Here is a 20,440-nt window from a genome sequence, read left to right as displayed (position 1 = left end):
CAACGGGCACACAACAGCTCAACGGATAAGTTTCCTTCCATTTTATTACTGCTCTGGGCAGGTAAGGGGGTAAAGTAGGGGGGGATATGTTGGAGGGTGGTGTGTGGGTTCAGCGGCTCCGACCGCACTCACCGGTTGCAGGTCCCGGCTGCGGACTCAATCATCGGCTCCAAGACCCGGCGCCTGTCGCACTCAGTGGCTCCCCAGCCCCAGCTGCACTCATTGGCACCTGGCTGCTCGTGGCAGTCACCGCCCCCGACGAACACAGCAGCCTCCGCCCGTGAACGTAGCAGCAGTATATATATATATATACACACACACATATGTATATCTTATAACTATTAAAAGTCTGATCTTGGATGTGTGTGTGTGTGTATAATCATACTGCTCGAAAAAACGACTCTAAGACGGTAAATTTATTACATATTCCTGTAGACTTTTATCCCGTGAAGTAAAAAATTGGCTTAACTGAAAATTTCGAGCTTTATTTTTGCTTGCGCCTTCCGCTGCGCATTGTTTTCCACGCAACGCCGGCTGCGCAGTTTTCCACACGCTGCGAGTTACGTCATCCGACCCGCAGTCATTTAATCGCCACCCGCTCGCAGTCGACCCGCACTCAGTTGGTTGACATGCCTGCTCCCTTCCTCCATTCCCCGCTCGCTTTTCAGACTGTGGCACGCGCTGCGAGTGAAGAACGAACAAGTCTTGTCTTGTTTCTGTGTGTGTGTGTGTGTGATTGTATTTTGCTAAAACGGTACACAATAGCGCAGAAATGTTTGAAAAACCATAAGCAGCTTTTTCCTGTCGTCAATGTAATAAGTTTCCTTCAGATTTTGTTATATTACACGTTATTGACATTTAAAGTTTATAAAAAGCCAACTTTGACAATAATAACTGCTTTTTAGAGGGAGACTCTTCCAGCAGCTTCAAGTGATGATGTCACAAAGGCATCTCACAGTTGTCCAAGCACAATGGGATTTCATTTACACAAGCTGCCGTGAAGATTCCGAAAACAGAAAATGACATCACACTGTGATCTCAGGCACATGCTGCAGTGAACATTTCAAAAACCGAAAATAACATCACAATGTCATCTGTGCTGCCAATACACAAGCTATGAGAGTGTTTTTACATTGTTGTAAGGAGAAGGACGTAGTGGAAGAGATTTAAAAGTTGGATTTCTTCAATTCTGCACTGGTAGTTATGACATCACTATGCCCTACCACCTACAATGTTTCTATCCCAGAACACTGAATCCTTCACAGCAAATGCCCTTCAGGGAAAGAATCTGCCAGCCTAACCCAGCACAGCAAAGTTTAATGATTAGATTTGGATAACAAAAGATGGCCTTGCCAGTGGTAACTACATCACATTAAACCTTAGTGCAATTGCATTTTTTTTTAAAGTTTAAAGTGACCTGCACAGTTGGGGGCTATGAGTGGGTAGTGGAATATTGCATTGGGGGAACGGGTTGCGTTCGGGGAACGGATGAGTGGTGGAATCTAACGTTGGCGAACGGGTTGCGTTGGGGACCAGGCCTCCCGTGTGACAGGGACCCAACGGGTGAGTGGTGGAATCTTACTTTGGGGAACGGGTTGCGTTGGGGGCTCAGGCCTGCCGTGGGGGCTATGGGGTAAGTAGTGAATTATTGCATTGGGGGATCGGGTTACGTTGGGGAAAAAGTGAGTAGTGGAAACGGGTTGCGTTGGGGGAAAGGGTGAGTGGTGGATTTTTGCGTTGGGGTCGGGGCCCAATGGGTCCCGCTTGGTCTAGTATATATATATATATTTAAAACTCCGGTTGCCTTTCGATTCGTTCCATCGTGTGATGTTACAATGCCCAATGCTCGCAGATCTCCAATTGGAATGGATCCATTTACATATGCCTTTGCACCAGCCCCAGCCCCAGCTCCTGGTGAACGTTCCATCGTATGATGTCACAATGCCCAAAGACAAAAGACATTCTTGCCATAGAGGGAGTACAGAGAAGGTTAACCAGACTGATTCCTGGGATGTCAGGACTTTCATATGAAGAAAGACTGGATAGACTCGGTTTGTACTCGCTAGAATTTAGAAGATTGAGGGGGAATCTTATGTTTCTATGTTTCCCTCTTCTCACCTCTCCCTCTCCCACCCATCCCTCTCTCCCCCACCCCCCTTCACTCACTACCCCACCCCCTTCCCTCTCCCCCTTCCCCCTAACCTTCTGTCACTCTTCCACCACTCCTCCTACCCCTCCCTCCCCACTCTTCCACTTCTCTCCCCCCCCCTTCCCCCTCCACTCTCCCTCCCAACTCTTTCCCCTCTCTCCTCCCACCCCTCTCCCCCTCCCTCCCTCCCGCCCATCTCTCTCCCCCCCCCCTCTCTCACCCCCTACCCCGCTCTCCTTTCCCTCCCAAATTTGTCCCGTTTCCTCCTCCTGCTCTCCCCACTTCTCACCCCACCTGTGTGTTTGGGGGGTGGTTAATGTGAGTTTGATGCCGCAGCACCCCCCCCCTCCCCCCCCGCAAACGCCGTTGGGGAAACAGACCCAACGGGTCTGCACTTGGTCTAGTATATAACTAAAACTCTCATCTTGCATATAGATTTGTTTGTACCTTTGTAAATTGTACCTACATTTATGCAAAAACGGGCCTGGGGCTGGGTGAGGACCCAGGGCTAGGACTAGGCCGCAGCCTCGGCCTTGCCCTTCCCTAGCTCCAGGCCGCTCGGCTCGTCTTCCCAGCCCCCAACTCAAGTACAACTACATCGCCGATGTGCTGGAGAAAACGGGGCCGGCAATGGTTTACATCAGATCCTGGGGAGGTGAGGAGGGAGTGTGGGGGGGATTGAGGGAGAGGAAGGAGTAGGGACAGGGAGGGGAAAGTGGGTGGGGTGAGGAGGAGGAGTGGGGGAGAGAGGGAGAGGGGGTGGGGGATGGAGAGGAGGGCAGTGGGGGAGGTGAGAAGGGAGGGTGGGATAGGGGTGAGGAGTGGGGGAGGGGGATAGAGGAAGAGGAGGGGTAGGGGTTATGGTGGGAGGGAGTGACTGAGGGCAGGGGAAAGGAGAGTGAGGGAGCGGGGGAGCGGAGGAGAGGGGAGCGAAGAGGGAGGATGTAGGGGGGAGTGCTGGAGGTTGAGGGGGAATGGGGTAGGAAGAGAGATGGTGAGTTAATGGAAGAGGGAAGAGGAAGAGAGAGGAGGGGAGGAAGCAGAGGAGGGTTGGTGGAGGGTGGGGAGAGGGAAGATAATGGAGGAGGGGAATGGGGGACTGAAGAGGGAGAGTGAGATGCATTCACATTACTTATTTTTTACACTTTATTGCCATTTTAAACTTTAAAAACATCAGCCGCACCTGCGCAGTTGGAGGCTATGGATGAGTTGTGGAATATTGCGTTGGGGGATCGGGGCCCAACGGGTCCCACAGTCTAGTATATCGTCTTCGTGGCTATCTCTCGAGGTTGAGGATGATGGTCTACGTTCTGTTGTTTTTATGTCCTGTTGTTTTTATGGACTCTCAGGTGCCTTATGAGTCCAATCTTGGCTTTGAAAGTTCTTCGACATTCAGGACAGGTAATTCCAGATGGAAGATCGGGTTTTGGTTGTTGCTGCTTCTCTTTTGGTATTCTTCTCTTTTCTTCTAATTCTGCGCATCTCTTGGCTTCGAAGGTCACTGTTCCTTCTTGGATGATGGTTCACCAGTTTCCTGTCCTTGGCATTGGTTTCCCAATTGTCGATGTCGATTGCACATTTCTTCATGCTGGCGTTCAAGACGTCTGAATCTCTTCTTTTTTCTGCCTGTTTTCCGTTTGCCTTCTTTAACCTGGGAGTAGGTTTGCTTTGGTAGACACTCGTCTTCCATCTTAGTTGGTTCTTGATGACGAAGGCTTCGATGCTAGATGTTTTTGCATTCAGCACATTGACATTGATTCTTCTGTCTTCCCAACTGATATTTAAGCTGCTTCAAATACATCGTTGATGGAACGTTTCAAGTGTTTTCAGATGGCGTCGGTATGGTGTCCATCTATATAATTAAAAGTCTAAACTTGACCACTTCATGTTTGCACTGTATATTGATTTAAGAAAAAACTCTACCACTTACGGCTGTGATATTTGGCCGTCTTACTCAGAGATCCCCTCCAGCTGTCAGGGCACGAGGATTTTTCCCATCGATGAAAAATAAGAGACATATTAATGTTTAAAAAATGTTGAGATTCTCCCTCCTGTCAATCACGCCATGAAGGCCACGCCCCTTCGGTGGGAGGGATTATAGAACCCAGAAGTGTGGACGTGCCTCAGTCGTTGCAAGATGGGGGAGCGAGAGGTCCCAGCTCTGGCTGAGCTGTGAATCAACTGAACACAGAACACATGGCTACTAAACTGTGAGTGTGGTTTTACTGACCTGTGAGTGCCCTTAGTGTGGTTTGAAAATGAAACTGTGGTTGTTTTGAAAAGCAAATGTGGTGGTTGGTTTGAAAAGCAAATGTGGTGGTTGATTTGAAAAAGCAAATGTGGTGGTTGGTTTGAAAAAGCAAATGAGGTGGTTGGTTTGAAAAAGCAAATGTGGTGGTTGGTTTGAAAATCTATATAATTAAAAGTCTAAACTTGACCACTTCCTGTTTGCACTGTATATTGATTTTAGAAAAAAAACGCTACTACTTACGGCTGTGATTATTGGCCATCTTACTCAAAGTCCCCCTCCGCTCATCTTTCCCATCGATGAAAAATAAAAGTTATTAGTGTTTTAAAAATGTTGAGATTCTCTCTCCTGTCAATCACGCTACGAAGGCTACGCCCTTTCCAATGGGAGGGGGAGGGACTATAAAACCCGGAACTGTGGGCGTGGCTCAATCGCTGCAAGATGGGGGTGAGAGAGGTCATGAATCTCTGTCTCTGAACCAACTGAATACACTGAATGTTTACTGAAATGTGAGTGTGGTTTCATTGTAGTTTTGTGGTGTTTTATGTGGTTTTATGGTGGTTTCAGCCTGCTTGAAGTGGTATTAAACTGCACTTGAATTTGGAGGCCTTGCAACCTGCTTGAAATGGTATGAAACTGCACTTGAATTTGGTGGCCTTGCACCCTGTTTGAAAAGGTATGAAACTGCACTTGAAGTTGGTGGCCTTGCACCCTGCTTGAAATGGTATGAAACTGCATTTGATGTTGGTGGCCTTGCACCCTGCTTGAAATGGCATGGCACTGCACTTGAATTTGGTGGCCTTGCACCTTGCTTGAAATGCATGAAACTGCCCTTGAATTTGGTGGCCTTGCATCTTGCTTGAAGTGGTAGGAAACTGCACTTGAAGTTGGTGGCCTTGCACCCTGCTTGAAATGGTATGAAACTGCATTTGATATTGGTGGCCTTGCACCCTGCTTGAAATGGCATGGCACTGCACTTGAATTTGGTGGCCTTGCACCCTGCTGGAAATGGAATTTCAAGGAATAGCCGCGAGTCAACTGCCAGCCCACCAGCCGTGAGTGCGTGAGCTGCCAGCACACCAGGCTTGAGTGACTGAGCTGCCAGCCCAAGAATCCATTCGGCCCACAATGTCCATACTAGCCCTCTGGTAACCAGTCCCAACACCCATACTAGCGCTCCAGAACCCCCCCCCCCCCCCCCCCCCTCCACTGGCCACCAATATGGAATTGGCAGAGAGGTGGAATATTGCGTTGGGGGACCAGGTCTCCCGTGTGAACATGGGACCCAACGGGTCCCACTTAGTCTAGTGTATATATATATAGATATCAGGGCTCGAAATTAACGGTTACCCGAGTGCCATTGACCACTCAAAGCGCCACCGAGCAACTAAGCACCGAGTCATTTTGCCCGGCTTGGCAACCAGATACTGGTTTGTACCGAAGATACACAAAAAACTGGAGTAACTATGCGGGTCAGGCAGCATCTCTGGAGAAAAAGAACGCGACGTTTTGTGTCGACGGTGACGGCTGTATTGCGTGAGAAAAATACTAGGTGCGTGGTGACGAAGTGTCGGAGCGAATGACGGGTCCTGAGCAGCGACGACAGCGGCTTCATCTCCTCCTCCCCACGCACCCCGCCCGCCCTAATAAAGGCCGCTGCTTGCAAATCCACGACCCGGCGCTAAAACAAAAACCCTCCTGCACGCTGAGGCCGGGAGGAGGGAGAGGGAGGCCTCGGCGTGCGGGAGGGTTTGTTTTGAAAGCGGTTATCCCGTTGTCGGGTTTGCAAGCAGCGACCGCTATCAGGGAGGAGGAAAAGATGGAGCCGCTGCTTGCAAATCCGACAACGGGATAATCGCTTTCAAAACAAACCCTCCCGCACGGAGTCTGAGCGGGGCCCGTCATTCGCTCCGACACTTCTGAAGCAGCTGCACCAAAGATACTGTAGCTATAGGATCTTTGAGCTGCACTGCTCGGCCCCGCACCGTGCTGTTGGCTGACGGAGGAGGGAGGCGGTGGGGAGGAATTCCCGACAGCCAAGGCAGCGGAGAGATGTTGTCCGAGGAACGCTGACCTTCCTTCCGCCCCACCTCGCCCCCTTCTCTCTCTCTCCCCCCCCTCTTTATCCTGGGACCCCTCCTCTACAGCTCGCACTGATATCCATTCCCGCCTCTATTCAGTCCTCACTGACATCCCCTGTGCTCCTCTCCCCATCTCCCCCCCCCCAAATCTATTCATCCTGCGCTGATCACCCTATCCACCTCGCATTAATTCTCCTGCCACACTCCCCATCCATCCTACCCTTGTTCCCTAATTCACCCTGTACTTACCCCTTTCCCATCCATCCTGCACCTCCTCCCGACATCCTGTACTGATTCCCCATCCATCCTGTACTAATCCACGCATTCATCCCGTACTGACCCACCCTCCATTTACCCTGCACCTTCACCATTCATCCTCCAGTGATTCCCCATTCATCCTGCACAAACCCTCCGATCCACACTGTACTGACACCCCCCCCCCCCCCCCCCCATCATCCTGCACTGATCTCCCCCCCCCCCATCCTGTACTGATCCTCCCATTCAAGAAGAATGGGGGGAAGTCTGAAAAAGGGTCTCGACCCAAACGTTGCCTATTTCCTTCGCTCCATAGATGCTGCCTCACCCGCTGAGTTTCTCCATCACTTTTGTCTACCCCCATCCATCCCGTACTGAATCCCCCCCATTCAACATCACTGACATCCCCCGTGATCTCCCCTCACAATTTTAACTACTCCAACCAACACGTACTAGTTCATCTGCCTCAATCCATCCATTCTGCACCGACTGCCTTCTAATTCCGACTGGTAACTACGCGCTTCGTCCGAGCACATTATCGCACGCGTCATGCAAGCCATCTTAAATGACCACCTAAACTGTCATTTGGCAACCTAATAAGCTGCCTAGGTTGCCCAGCTGGCAACAGGGAAAAAAAGTTAAGCGAGAGCCCTGTATATATATCCTTGTATGGTTGTTTGTTCCCGATAAACGGTACACGTTAGCGCTACAGTTTTTGGCCCCCCTTGGTTACCGTTGTCCTGTGACGTGCATTAGCCAAGTTTTGTTCAGATATATGTTATATTTTAGATGTTATTGGCATTTAAGACAAACTTGTCGGCTGCGCCTGTGCAATTGGGGGAGGGTTACTGTGGCTCGCGTCACAACGGAGATCTCTGGCGTCACAACAGGAACCCGTCAGCCACGCCTGCGCACCCTAGAGCAGAGCCTGGGGTCTGAGCGGGGCCTGGGGTCAGGCCGCTGGGCCTTGACGGAAACTGAGCCGGGGCCTGGCGTGCGCCAAGCCCCTGTGCTATAGCAGGGCCTGGGCTTTGGTGGCTGCAGAGCGGACATTGACTGAGCCCTGACTGCGGCCCCTGGGCTGGGGTCGGAGCCGGTGCGGGGTCTGGGGGCGGAGAGAGGCCGAGCCGGGGACCCGGGGCGCTACTGCTTCAGGCCCTCACGGAGGGAGAGGAGCGGGACCCGGGGCAAGGACTAGGCCGCAGCCTTGGCCTCTCCCTCCCCCTTCCCCGGCTCCAGGCCGCTCGGCTCATCCCCCACAACCGCGCCCAACTCAAGTACAACTTCATCGCCAACGTGGTGGAGAAAACGGGGCCAGTGGTGGTTTATATCGAGATCCGGGGGAGGTGAGGAGGGAGTGTGGGGGATTGAGGGAGAGGAGGGGGCAGGGACGGAGAGGGAGGGGAAAGTGGGGGAGGTGAGGAGGGAGAGTGGGGATAGATGGAGAGGGGGAGTGGAGGAGGTATGGAGTGGGGGGGATAGAGGGAGAGTAGGGCAGTGGGGGAGGGGATGGAGAGTTGGGGGGACGGGATAAGGAGGAGGTGAGGGGGATAGAGGGAGAGGAGGGGGTAGGGAGAGGGCCCGTAGGGAGAGGGGTTATGGAGGGAGGGAGTGTGAGGGAAGGGGAAAGGAGAGAGGTGAGGGAGGGAGTGTGGGAGAGGAGGGGGTGAGGGGAAAGAAGAGGGAGGGTGAAGAGGAGGAGGAGGAAAGTGCTGGGGATGAGGGGAATGGAGGAGGGTAGGGGTAGAAAGAGAGATGACGAGGTAATGGAGGAGGGGAGGGGGAAAAGAGAGGGGAGGGATGTGGTGAGGGGAGGAAGCAGAGGAGGGTTTGTGGAGGGTGGGGCGAGGGAGGATAATGGAGGTGGGGAATAGGGGATTGAAGAGGGAGAGTGAGATGCATTCACATTGATCTTATATTTTACAGGTTATTGCCATTTTAAACTAAAAACATAGCAGTCGCGCTCCCACTTGCCGGCCACACCTGCAGTTGTGAGAGGGTTGCCATGACTCGCGTCACAACAGGAATCTCTGGCGTCACAAGGGGAACCCGTCAGTCACTTCCACGCAGTTGGGGCCTTTGCCAATTTTCAGATCACCACTTATTTTTCCTTTCGCCTGTACTTGCCTGGCCTCACAACCTTCAAAGGCTCCACAGGTAAGTTTTGTTCTATTTTACAAACGCCGCCACGGGTCCTCTCTTCAGTTTATTAACTTTAATTTAATTTCTGCCGTCAACACCACAACTTTGACAGTGGCAGTCACGCCTGCGCAGTGCGGATCCGTCAGCCGCACATGCACAGTTTGGTGAAATATTGCGTTGGGGGAACGGGACCCAACAGGTCCGCACTTGGTCTAGTAGATTATATAGCTAGTAACAATAGCAAAGTGAAAGTTTACATCATACCCATACCTAATTTTCTTTTCCATTCAACTCAGATGAAAAGAAACAAGGCATTACACACCCACAGTTCAGTTTAGTTTAGAGATGCAGCGCAGACAGTCCCTTCAGCCCAATGAGTCTGCGCTGTCCAGCGATCCTCAAACACTAACACCGACACACACCGGGGACAATTTACATTTTTACCAGGCCAAATAGCCTACAAGCCTGTACATCTTTGGAGAGTGAGAGGAACCGGAGATCCAAGAGAAAAACACACAGATCAAGGAGAGAACGTACAAACTGGTAAGGACTGATTTCACTTCCAATACTTCGATTAGTTTAAGATTTGTGCATTACTTTCATAGTTGTCCTTGAACTCAACAGTTTGCAAAATTTTATAACCGATTTTTTTAAATACCCGGTTTATCAACAGAGATTAAATTCCGTAGTTACCATGGTGAGATATGAAGTCTAACTTCTGGATTGTTATTCCATGGCTCTTGATTATTCGTCTGGTGATTTAACCATTGTGCCGCTATTACATACACATCTGTGTTTTACGAGGTCTCCCTCAGAAAATATACTTTCTTAAAATCATGCACCAATGTAAAATACACACATTTGGAAGTATAAAACATTGTAATCTATTAAACTATGATTAAAGGTTCAGGAAAATGGCATATGTTTTTCATTATTTACCATAGGAAGGGGATCCAAGCCTTCCAGCATCCGTCTGACATTGTTGACTAGTTCCCGGATATCATAATTAGGAATTCTACAAGCCCATCCTGTGCCAATACCTTCAGCTCCATTAACAAGGACCATGGGAATGATGGGACAGTACCACTCTGGCTCAACTCGCTGGTTGTCATCATAAAGAAACTTCAACAAATTGTCATCCACGTGAGGGCAAACCAAACGTGCCAATGTACTAAAAACAAATTCAACACGTTAAACCTCAAAATATTTTTAGCAACTATTATTATTATTATAGAAATGTATAGCAACATTACATGAAAAGTACTAATAATTAAAATTGTATGGGACAATGAGGAAGGAAATAATTTGCTGTGCAAATATAAGAATGGAAACAGGCCATTCAGGTACTTGAACCTTTTCTGTCATTGTCAGATCATGACTGATCTACACCTCAATGCTATTAATATAACGTTTTTCTCCATTATTCTTATGGAATTGAAAATGGTCATTCAGAAATATATACAGTGCATTCAGAAAGAATTCAGACCCATTCACTTTTTCCACATTTTGTTAAGTTACAGCCTTATTTTAAAATAGATTAAATTCATTTTTTTTTATCATCAATGTACACGATACCCCAAAATAAAAAAGTGAAAAGCTGGGCACACCTGTATTTGGGTAATTTCTCCCATTCTTCTCTGCAGATCCTCTGTCAGGATGGATGGGAGCGTCGATGCACAGCTATTTTCAGGTCTCTCCAGAGATGTTCGATCGGGTTCAAGTCCGGGCTCTGGCTGGGCCACTCAAGGACATTCACACACTTGTCACAAAGCCAATTCTGCGTTGTCTTGGCTATGTGCTTAGGATCGTTGTCCTGTTGGAAGGTGAACCTCCGCCCCAGTCTGAGGTCCAGAACGCTCTGGAGCAGGTTTTCATCAAGGATCTCTCTGTACATTGCACCGTTCATCTTTCCCTCGATCCTGACGAGTCTCCCAGTTCCTACTGCTGAAAAATATCCCCACAGCATGATGCTGCCACCACCATGCTTCACTGTTTTCTCCAGACGTGATGCTTGGCATTCAGGCCAAAGAGTTCAATCTTAGTTTCATCAGACCAGAGAATCTTGTTTCTCATGGTCTGAGAGTCCTTTAGGTGCTTTTTGGCAAACTCCAAGGGGTCTGTCATGTGCCTTTTACTGAGGAGTGGCTTCCGTCTGGCCACTCTACCATAAAGGCCTGATTTGTTGAGTGTTGCAGATATAGTTGTCTTTCTGGAAGGTTCTCCGATCTCCACAGAGGAACTGTGGAGCTCTATCAGAGTGACCATCGGGTTCTTGGTCACCTCCCTGACCAAGGCCCTTCTCCCTTGATTGCTCAGTTTGGCCGGACGGCCAGCTCTATAAAGAGCCCTGGTGGTTCCAAAGTTCTTCCATTTAAGAATGACGGAGGCCACTGTGGTCTTCTGGACCTGCAATGCTGCAGAAATCCTTTTATACCCTTCCACAGATCTGTGACTCGGCACAATCCTGTCTCGAAGGTCCGCGAAGAATTCCTTCGCCTTTATGGCTTGGTTTTTGCTCGGACATGCACTGTCGACTGTGGGACTTTATATGGACAGGCGTGTGCCTTTCCAAATCATGTCCAATCGATATAATTTACCACTGGTAGATTACAATCAAGTTGTAGTAACATCTCAAGGATAATCAATGGATAACCTAAACTTAATTTTGAGTGTTACAGCAAAAGGTCTGAATACTTATGTAAATGTGATATTTCAGTTATTTCTTTTTAATTACTTTGCAAACATTTCTAAACACCTGTTTTCATTTTTATTATGGGGTATTGTGTGTAGATTGATGACAAAAAAAAAATGTAATCAATTTTAGAATATGGCTGTAATGTAACAAAATGTGGAAAAACTGAAGGGGTCTGAATACCTTCGAAATGCACTGTAGCCTAATTAAGTACAATCAGCCTAACTTTATTTAGGGTAAACCCCAAGTGTTCAAATAAACCGGACCATGAAGCTGATGTGCTGAAAGGTTATATTGTGTCAGAACATAATGGACAAGATAAGCATGAAGTGGTAAGTGAAATTCAATCTAGCATAATTTTGTGGAGCAAAATATGAGAATACACAAAAAAAAGATCAACACAATGAAATTCTTTATCAGTCATTGAAAGTCCGCTTGCATCAGAGGGGAATTAAGGTGAAATATGGACACAAGAAATAAAGCAATGTCTTGCAGATTTAGACAATAGACAATAGGTGCAGGAGTAGGCCATTCGGGCCTTCGAGCCAGCACCGCCATTCAATGTGATCATCGTTGATCATCCTAAATCAGTACCCCGTTCCTGCCTTCTCCCCATATCCCCTGACTCATCCGCTATCTGTAAGAGCCCTATCTAGCTCTCTCTTGAAAGTATCCAGAGAACTGGACTCCACCGCCCTCTGAGGCAGAGAATTCCACAGACTCACAACTCTCTGTGAAAAAAGTGTTTCCTCGTCTCTGTTCTAAATGGCTTAACCCTTATTCTTAAACTGTGGCCCCTGGTTCTGAACTCCCCCAACATCGGGAACATGTTTCCTGCATCTGGCGTGTCCAAACCCTTAACAATCTTATATGTTTCAATATGATTCCCTCTCATCCTTCTAAACTCCAGAGTGTACAAGCCCAGCTGCTCTATTCTCTCAGCATATGACAGTCCCGCCATCCCGGGAATTAACCTTGTAAACCGACGCTGCACTCCCTCAATAGCAAGAATGTCCTTCTTCAAATTAGGGGACCAACTCTGCTCACAATACTCCAGGTGTGGTCTCACTAGGGTCCTGTACAACTGCAGAAGGACCTCTTTGCTCCTATACTCGACTCCTCTTGTTATAAAGACCAACATGCCATTCGCTTTCTTCACTACCTGCTGTACCTGCATGCTTCCTTTCATAGACTGATGAACAAGGACCCCCAGATCCCGTTGTACTTCCCCTTTTCCCAACTTGACGCCATTTAGATAGTAATCTGCCAAAGTGGATAACCTCACATTTATCCACATTAAACTTCATCTGCCATGCATCTGCCCACTCCCCCAACCTGTCCAAGTCACTTTGCATTCTCATAGCATCCTCCTCACAGTTCACACTGCCACCCAGCTTGGTGTCATCCGCAAATTTGCTAATGTTACTTTGAATCCCTTCATCCAAATCATTAATGTATATTGTAAATAGCTGCGGTCCCAGCACCGAACCTTGCGGTACCCCACTAGTCACTGCCTGCCATTCTGAAAGGGACCCGTTAATCCCTACTCTTTGTTTCCTGTCTGCCAACCAATTTTCTATCCACGTCAGCACTGTACCCCCAATACCATGTGCCCTAATTTTGCCCACTAATCTCCTATGTGGGACCTTATCAAATGCTTTCTGAAAGTCCAGGTACACTACATCCACTGGCTCTCCCTTGTCCATTTTGCTAGTTACATCTTCAATATATTCCAGAAGATTAGTCAAGCATGATTTCCCCTTCGTAAATCCATGCTGACCCAGGCGATCCAATATTACTATCCAAATGTGCGGCTATTTCATTTTTTATAATTGACTCCAGCATCTTCCCCACCACCGATGTCAGGCTAACTGGTCAATAATTCCCTGTTTTCTCTCTCCCACCTTTCTTAAAAAGTGGGATAACATTAGCTACCCTCCAATCCACAGGAACTGATCCTGAGTTTATAGAAAATTTGAAAATTATCACCAATGCATCCACGATTTCTGGAGCCACTTCCTTAAGTACCCTGAGATGCAGACCATCAGGCTCTGGGGATTTGTCAGCCCATCATTCTACCCAACACCATTTTCCTGCCTAATGTGGATTTCCTTCAGTTCCTCCGTCATCCCAGATCCTCTGGCCACTACTAGATATCAGGAAGATTGTTTGTGTCCTCCTTAGTGAAGACTGAACCAAAGTACCAGTTCAACTCATCAGCCATTTCCTTGTTCTCCATGATAAATTCACCTTTTTCAGTCTTCAAGGGTCCAACTTTGGGGTCTTAAGTAATTTTTTTCTCTTCACATACCTAAAGAAGCTTTTACTATCCCCTTTTATATTCTTGGCTAGCTTACGTTTGTACCTCATCTTTTCTCCCCTTATTGTCTTTTTAGTTATCTTCTGTTGCTCTTTAAACATTACCCAATCCTCTTGCTTTCCGCTCATCTTTGCTACGTTGTACTTCTTCTCTTTTATTTTTAAACTGTCCCTGACGTCCCTTGTCAGCCACGGTCGGCCCTTACTCCCCTTGGAATCTTTCTTCCTCCTAGGAATGAACTGATCGTGCACCTTCTTTATTATTCCTAGAAATACCTGCCATTGTTGTTCCACTGTCATCCCTGCTAGTGTATCTTTCCAGTCAACTTTGGTCAGCTCCTCCCTCATGGCCCCATAGTCCCCTTTATTCAACTGTAACCTGACACTCCGATCTACCCTTCTCCCTCTCCAATTGTAGATTAAACCTGACCATATTATGGTCACTACCTCCTAATGGCTCATTAACCTCAAGTTCCTTTATCAAATCCGGTTCATTACATAACACTAAATCCAGAATTGCCTTCTCCCTGGTAGGTTCCAATACAAGCTGCTCTAAGAGTTCATCACAAAGGCACTCTACAAAGTCCCTTTCTTGGGGTCCAGTACCAACCTGATTTTCCCAGTCTACCTGCACGTTGAAATCTACCCATGCAGATTTTGTTTCTAATCAGTGCTATTGGCTTACCTTAACATAGTGAAAATGTAACGTGGACTGGCAGCATCTTTCCCACCATGTAGTCTTGTACCAAATTGTCCAATTGGTTGCAATAAACTAATATTGTTACTTCCAACAAAGTTTTGTGCCAAGTTTACAATGGTCATCATAAGTGCTTGCTAAAATGAAACACAAAACTAATAAATACACAATTCTTTATTGTGAGTAAAATTTCATAGATAATCTGAAGATTGCAGAGATATACTCCTAACTGGCAGATCTCACTCAAATATCAGCCGTATTCCTCGGTGGCAGCTGTGATGCCTTGCACAGTGCCCTCCATAATGTTTGGGACAAAGACCCATCATTTATTTATTTGCCTCTGTACTTCACAATTTGAGATTTGTAATATAAAAAATCACATGTGGTTAATATGCACACTGCGTGCATTTTAATAAAGGCCATTTTTATACATTTTGGTTTCACCATGTAGAAATGACAGCAGTGGTCTCTCCATTTCAGGGCACCATAATGTTTGGGACACAGCAATGTCATGTAAATGAAAGTAGTCATGTTTAGTATTTTGTTGCATAACCTTTGCATGCAATGACTGCTAGAGGTCTGCGATTCATGGACATCACTAGTTGCTGGGTGTTTCCTCTTGTGATGCTCTGCCAAGCCTTTATTGCAGCCATCTTTAGCTTATGCTTGTTTTGGAGGCTAGTCCCCTTCAGTTTTTTCTTCAGCATATAAAAGGCATACTCAATTGGGTTCAGATTGGGTGATTGACTTGGCCACCAAAGAATATACCATTTTTTTAACTTTGAAAAACTCCTTTGCTGCTTTAGCAGTATGTTTGGGATCATTGGCTTGCTGTAGAATGAACCACTGGCTAATGAGTTTTGAGGCATTTGTTTGAACTTGAGCAGATAGCATGTGTCTATACACTTCAGAATTCATTATGCTACCACCATCAGCAGTTGTATCATCAATGAAGATAAGTGAGCCAGTATCTTCAGCAGCCATACATGACCAGGCCGTAACACCCCCACCACCATGTTTCACAGATGAGGTGGTATGCTTTGGATCTTGGGCAGTTCCTTCTCTCCTCCATACTTTGCGCTTGCCATCACTCTGATATAAGTTAATCTTCGTCTCATCTGTTCACAAGACCATTTTCCAGAAGAGTGGGTGCTCTTTTAAGTACTCTTGGCAAACTGTAACCTGGCCATCCTATTTTTGCAGCTAACAAGCAGTTTGCATCTTGCAGTGTAGCCTCTGTATTTCTGTTTTTGAAGTCTTCTTCAGACAGTGGTCATTGACAAAACCACACCTGACTCCTGAGGAGTGTTTCTTATCTGTCAGACAGATGTTTGGGGATTTTTCTTTAGTATGGAGTGAATTCTTCTGCATCAGCTGTGGAAGTCTTCCTTGGCCTTCCAGTCCCTTTGCGAGTAAGCTCACCAGTGCTCTCTTTCTTCTTGATGTCCCAAACAGTTGATTTTGGTATGCCTAGGTTTGGCTGATGTCTCTACCAGTTATATTCTTGTTTCACAGTCTCACAATGGCTTCTTTGACTTTCATTGGCACAACTTTGGTCCTCATGTTGATGAACAGCAATAAAAGTTTCCCTGACGTGAGACAGGAAAAAACTGAAAACAGAGGAAGAGAGATGGGGTCCAGGGGTCCCCTCTATGCAGATTTATTTTTTTGATAATTGTACCTTGAAATGAGTTTTCTTGCCTGTTTACCCATAATTTCTCGCATGGTCTTCCCCACTCACACTCACAAGGAACCCCTCACTGCTCACTCACAGGCCCCCCCCTCCCACCTTTGCTCACCTCACAGGGACCCCCTCACACTCCCAGAAAACCCCGCACACTTTGCTCATACTCACAGGGACCCGCTCACTGCTCACACTCAAAGGAAACCCCGCACCTTTGCTCACTCACAGGGACCCCTCACTGCTCACACTCACAGGGAACTCCCTCGCCTTTGCTCACACTCACAAGGACGTCCCCTCACCTTTACTCACACTTCCGGGTCTCGCCCCTCTGCCCACCAGGGCTCACACACTCCCTCTACTTACTTTAAAACGCTTATTGCCACCGACAAGGCCTCGGCCCTGCAACCGCGCCCCGGCCTTTCCCAGCCTGGTGCCCACTCTCCCGCTGTTCCGCTCCACCAGGCCTCGCCCCGGACATCTCCCTCCTCCAATCATCGCACTATAACCTCAGTTCCGCCCCCCACTTCCTCCTCTGACAGTCACCTCCCTCCTCCAATCATCGCGCTGAATCATCATGTCCCCCCCCCCCCCCACTGCCTGCTGACTGGCGGCTCTCTCGTCCATTCGGTGCCCTCGATCATCAGTCTCGCAGAAAGTCATTTATAGATTTTTAGAGATTTAGACATATTTTCTTTTTTTTTAATGAATTTCAAAATCCGCGGAGAAATCTCATGCTTAGTTTCCAAAGGTGATGGAATGACTTGAGGAAAGACGAGGTGCTGAGAGCTCTCTTATACCTGCATTAAGGAGGCAATTGAACACACCTGAGCAATTACAAATGCCTGTGAAGCCATGTGTCCCAAGCGTTATGGTGCCCTGAAATGGGAGATGGGGACAATGTAGAAACACAGCTGTAATTTCTACATGGTGAAACCAAAATGTATAAAAATGGTCTTTATTAAAATCTGACAATGTGTGCTTTAACCAATATGATTTTTTTCTATTATAAATCTCAAATAGTGGAGTGCAGAGACAAATAAATAAATGATGGGTCTTTGTCCCAAACATTATGGAGGGCACTATATATAAAATATTATTCTTGAGTTAAATCTTGCTGTGGTCTCCCCAATCCCAATTATCACTACTTTCTCTCTACCAGTTCTACAATTATGTAAGTCACGTGCACTCCTCCATTTGTAGCCTGAATTTAATTCATTAACTGTACAAAGCACTATTGACACTATTGAGTGATAAAACTTCCTAATATGTACTTTAATAAGAATAAATACAGGAACCATATAAATAGGTACTGTAGACTCAAAGTCGTAGTTTAAACTGAAAGCATGGTTGCTCACATTCCACAAGATGGCATAGTGGAAACCCAACATGGATTACGGATCGGGTCAGCAATAGCAAAACCAGACATGGATCAAATCAGCATTAGTGGATGATCTACAACCTTCAACATTTTCAGTACTAATATTGGCATCATCAATCATCTTAGAACTCGGGTGGAAGTAAATCAATCTCGATTCCATGGAACAACCCAAATAGTAGTATTAAACTCTGGAATTCTAATTAAACCATCCTAAATCTCCGTCTGCTGGGGTCCGTGGGTAGAAGTAAATGAGGTACACTCCCACCTCTCTTTTCCACCTTTCTACCCCCTACTCCAATCAGCCTGAAGGGTCCAAACTGAAATGTTGTCGCTCCATTTCACTCAATAATTGTTGCCTAACCTGCTGAGTTCGTCCCGCACTTTACTTGTTGTTCGAGATTCCACTGTCAGCAGTTTCTTGTGTAGGTGCAATTGTTATTTGACATCAACTAAAAGCAGTATAAAAATATTTACTTACCTCCCCATGGTGATAGGCCGACATTTCTGCTACTGAACCTGCCAGTTGAGCAACCTTGACTTCTCGTTTGTCATTCCTTTTAAAACACGTAAATAACACTTTTCGCTGACCAGGTTTTAAGCCTGAAATTAAACAAAAATGTATGATTTTTCAAATATTACTTAGCTTTACGATATGGATTTAATTCTCATGAATAGTGAATCACATGCTGCAAAACTCAGGCCTATATGAAGATATAGTGGCTGAGAAAAACAAAAAACAAAGGCTAGGTTGCACTATTTATTTGAAAGAAACAAATCAGGAAGAGAAATTCCCAGCATTTGAGGTTTAAAAACGGTGCGTGCTTGCATATGTGTGCGTGTGCGCCTGTTTATGGGCGCATTTGTGCGTATGTATGAGAAGCAATCAACAAATCACAATTTAATGCCCTCTGCTAAAATTATGTTCAAGAGATATAGGCTTTACCCTAGGACACAATTCTGAAAATTTGCAGATGCTTACCGTCAACAAGAGAAGGAATGGACCTCTCATTGTCAGAATTTGAGAAAAGTATTAATTCCTTGTTGATGAAGTCATTGTATGTCAAATATTTAGTTGTTGTTCCATATAAATATTGCTGTAGAATTAAAATTTAAAAAGTCATATCCATAAACATAATGGAAAATTAAAATTATGTTTTATAATTCAACACTACTGACCTCTGGCAATCCATGTAACCTTCTCTGCCTTCTATCTTCCATGAAATTGGTCAGCCATTCTTTTCGATCATCTATTTTCTTTTTGCTAAAAGCCTAACAAATGTTTAATAACATTAATTCAACATTTACATAATGGAAAGAAAATAATGTGTCAGTTTCTAATGACTCTCTCCCTAACCATGGACTGTTTGCCCTCCTCCCATCAGGGAGGCGGTACAGGAGCCTCAGGTCTAGCACAAGCAGGCTGAGGAACAGCTTTTTCAACAACACCATTACACTGCTGAATTCAGAGTCCTGTCGCTAGCTATCTTTAGACTCTCCCATTTGTATAGTTATTTGCCTATGTACCAGTTTTAATTCATCCACAATCCACACATTGTTAACCAGTATTTTTTATTTTTATTGTATGCTTATTTTGTATTTTTATTTTTACTTCTACTATCTTGCACTATGACTATGACCAGATGCTAAACTGCATTTTGTTGTACCTATACTCGTATTTGTGCAATGACAATAAAGTTGAATTGAATTGAACTAATTATTCACTAACTCACTATAGCCAAGTTATAAAAAAAAGTTTATAAACTAACTTAAAATCCATTGATATTGAAATCATTTGGACTAAAAACACATTCGTTTTAGTGCTTTTAATCACCAGATGTTAATTTTAGTACTCCTGTAACAAATGCCAATAATGCAATCATAATGTTTAATTACAATAATAGTACAGAATGTAACTTTTAATTGCTAAACCGTCTTTGAAAAGCATTCAATGGATTTATTTAAAATACCAGGGTGATTGCGGCATCATCTTCTGGGCCATTATATCGAAACATTATGCGGTGTCTGTCCATATCAGCAAAGTATTCTTTTGCCTCTTTTGATGTGCTGGTACCGAGACCTGTATGAGACATCACATATTCCAGTAATTATATGTGTATTTAATATGATTATTACTTAACTTTAGCTCTAATGAGTACCTGCGATTGGCAGAATCAAACTCCAGTTCGAAAGTATATCAGTATTAAAATAACTTGTTGCCAGCTGCGCAAAAATACAAAATTACTAAATTAAACGGTCAGGTGTACACCACCTCCTCGGTTCTTACTCTTGACTATTTTGAATTAAGCTTTTATATTACGAACCTTTGTAGTATTTTACTTTCCAAGATTTGTTGTTTTCTGCGTGTTTTTTCCATTCATCAAATTCAGGAATGCTGTAGAATGCCAATTCTTGTTTATTCTTGGTAGCCTTTATTAAAAAAAGAATAATAAATAGTACTACATATATTTATTTTTATCTGCAGCAATAAGATTTAGATGGTGGCAAAGGTTTACTCACCTTTACGATAGGAGTAATGAATTCCTCCAAGAAATGATGTCTCAAAAGAGATGGCCAGTTGTGATGAAAGAAGTTAATCAGCAAGCCTTTGATGTGAGAGCCATCCTGGTCCTGTAACATTTAAAAATATGCAAATTAATATCAACTCTTTTGATCATCATAATTATAAACTTCAAAGATTTTTGCTTGTACAATTCAACGAATCTTTCGTTCATAGCAGTCTTCATGATGTTTGCTTCAGTGATAGTTATCCTTTTTTCTTTTACTGCAATGGATTT

The 20,440-nt window shown here is 45.5% G+C and overlaps 1 protein-coding gene across 7 annotated transcripts in view; it reads right to left on the bottom strand.

Moving 5' to 3' along the window:
- top2b (DNA topoisomerase II beta) overlaps positions 1-20,440 on the bottom strand; it is a 110,763-nt gene that overhangs the window by 48,743 nt on the left and 41,580 nt on the right. For all 7 annotated transcript variants that reach the window (XM_055660517.1, XM_055660532.1, XM_055660484.1 and 4 more), the window contains 8 exons: positions 20,163-20,273; positions 19,967-20,072; positions 19,613-19,722; positions 18,822-18,914; positions 18,625-18,739; positions 18,124-18,245; positions 14,572-14,720; positions 9,815-10,046 (listed from right to left, as the gene is read on the bottom strand). In XM_055660517.1, coding sequence (XP_055516492.1) covers positions 9,815-10,046; positions 14,572-14,720; positions 18,124-18,245; positions 18,625-18,739; positions 18,822-18,914; positions 19,613-19,722; positions 19,967-20,072; positions 20,163-20,273 — 1,038 coding nt within the window. The remainder of the gene's footprint in view (positions 1-9,814; positions 10,047-14,571; positions 14,721-18,123; positions 18,246-18,624; positions 18,740-18,821; positions 18,915-19,612; positions 19,723-19,966; positions 20,073-20,162; positions 20,274-20,440) is intronic.

The sequence above is a fragment of the Leucoraja erinacea genome, chromosome 2 (assembly GCF_028641065.1).
Source record: "Leucoraja erinacea ecotype New England chromosome 2, Leri_hhj_1, whole genome shotgun sequence".
Lineage (NCBI taxonomy): Eukaryota > Metazoa > Chordata > Chondrichthyes > Rajiformes > Rajidae > Leucoraja > Leucoraja erinaceus.
The sequence above is the reverse complement of the archived record's forward strand: the minus strand, read 5'-3'. Positions and strand labels throughout refer to the sequence as shown.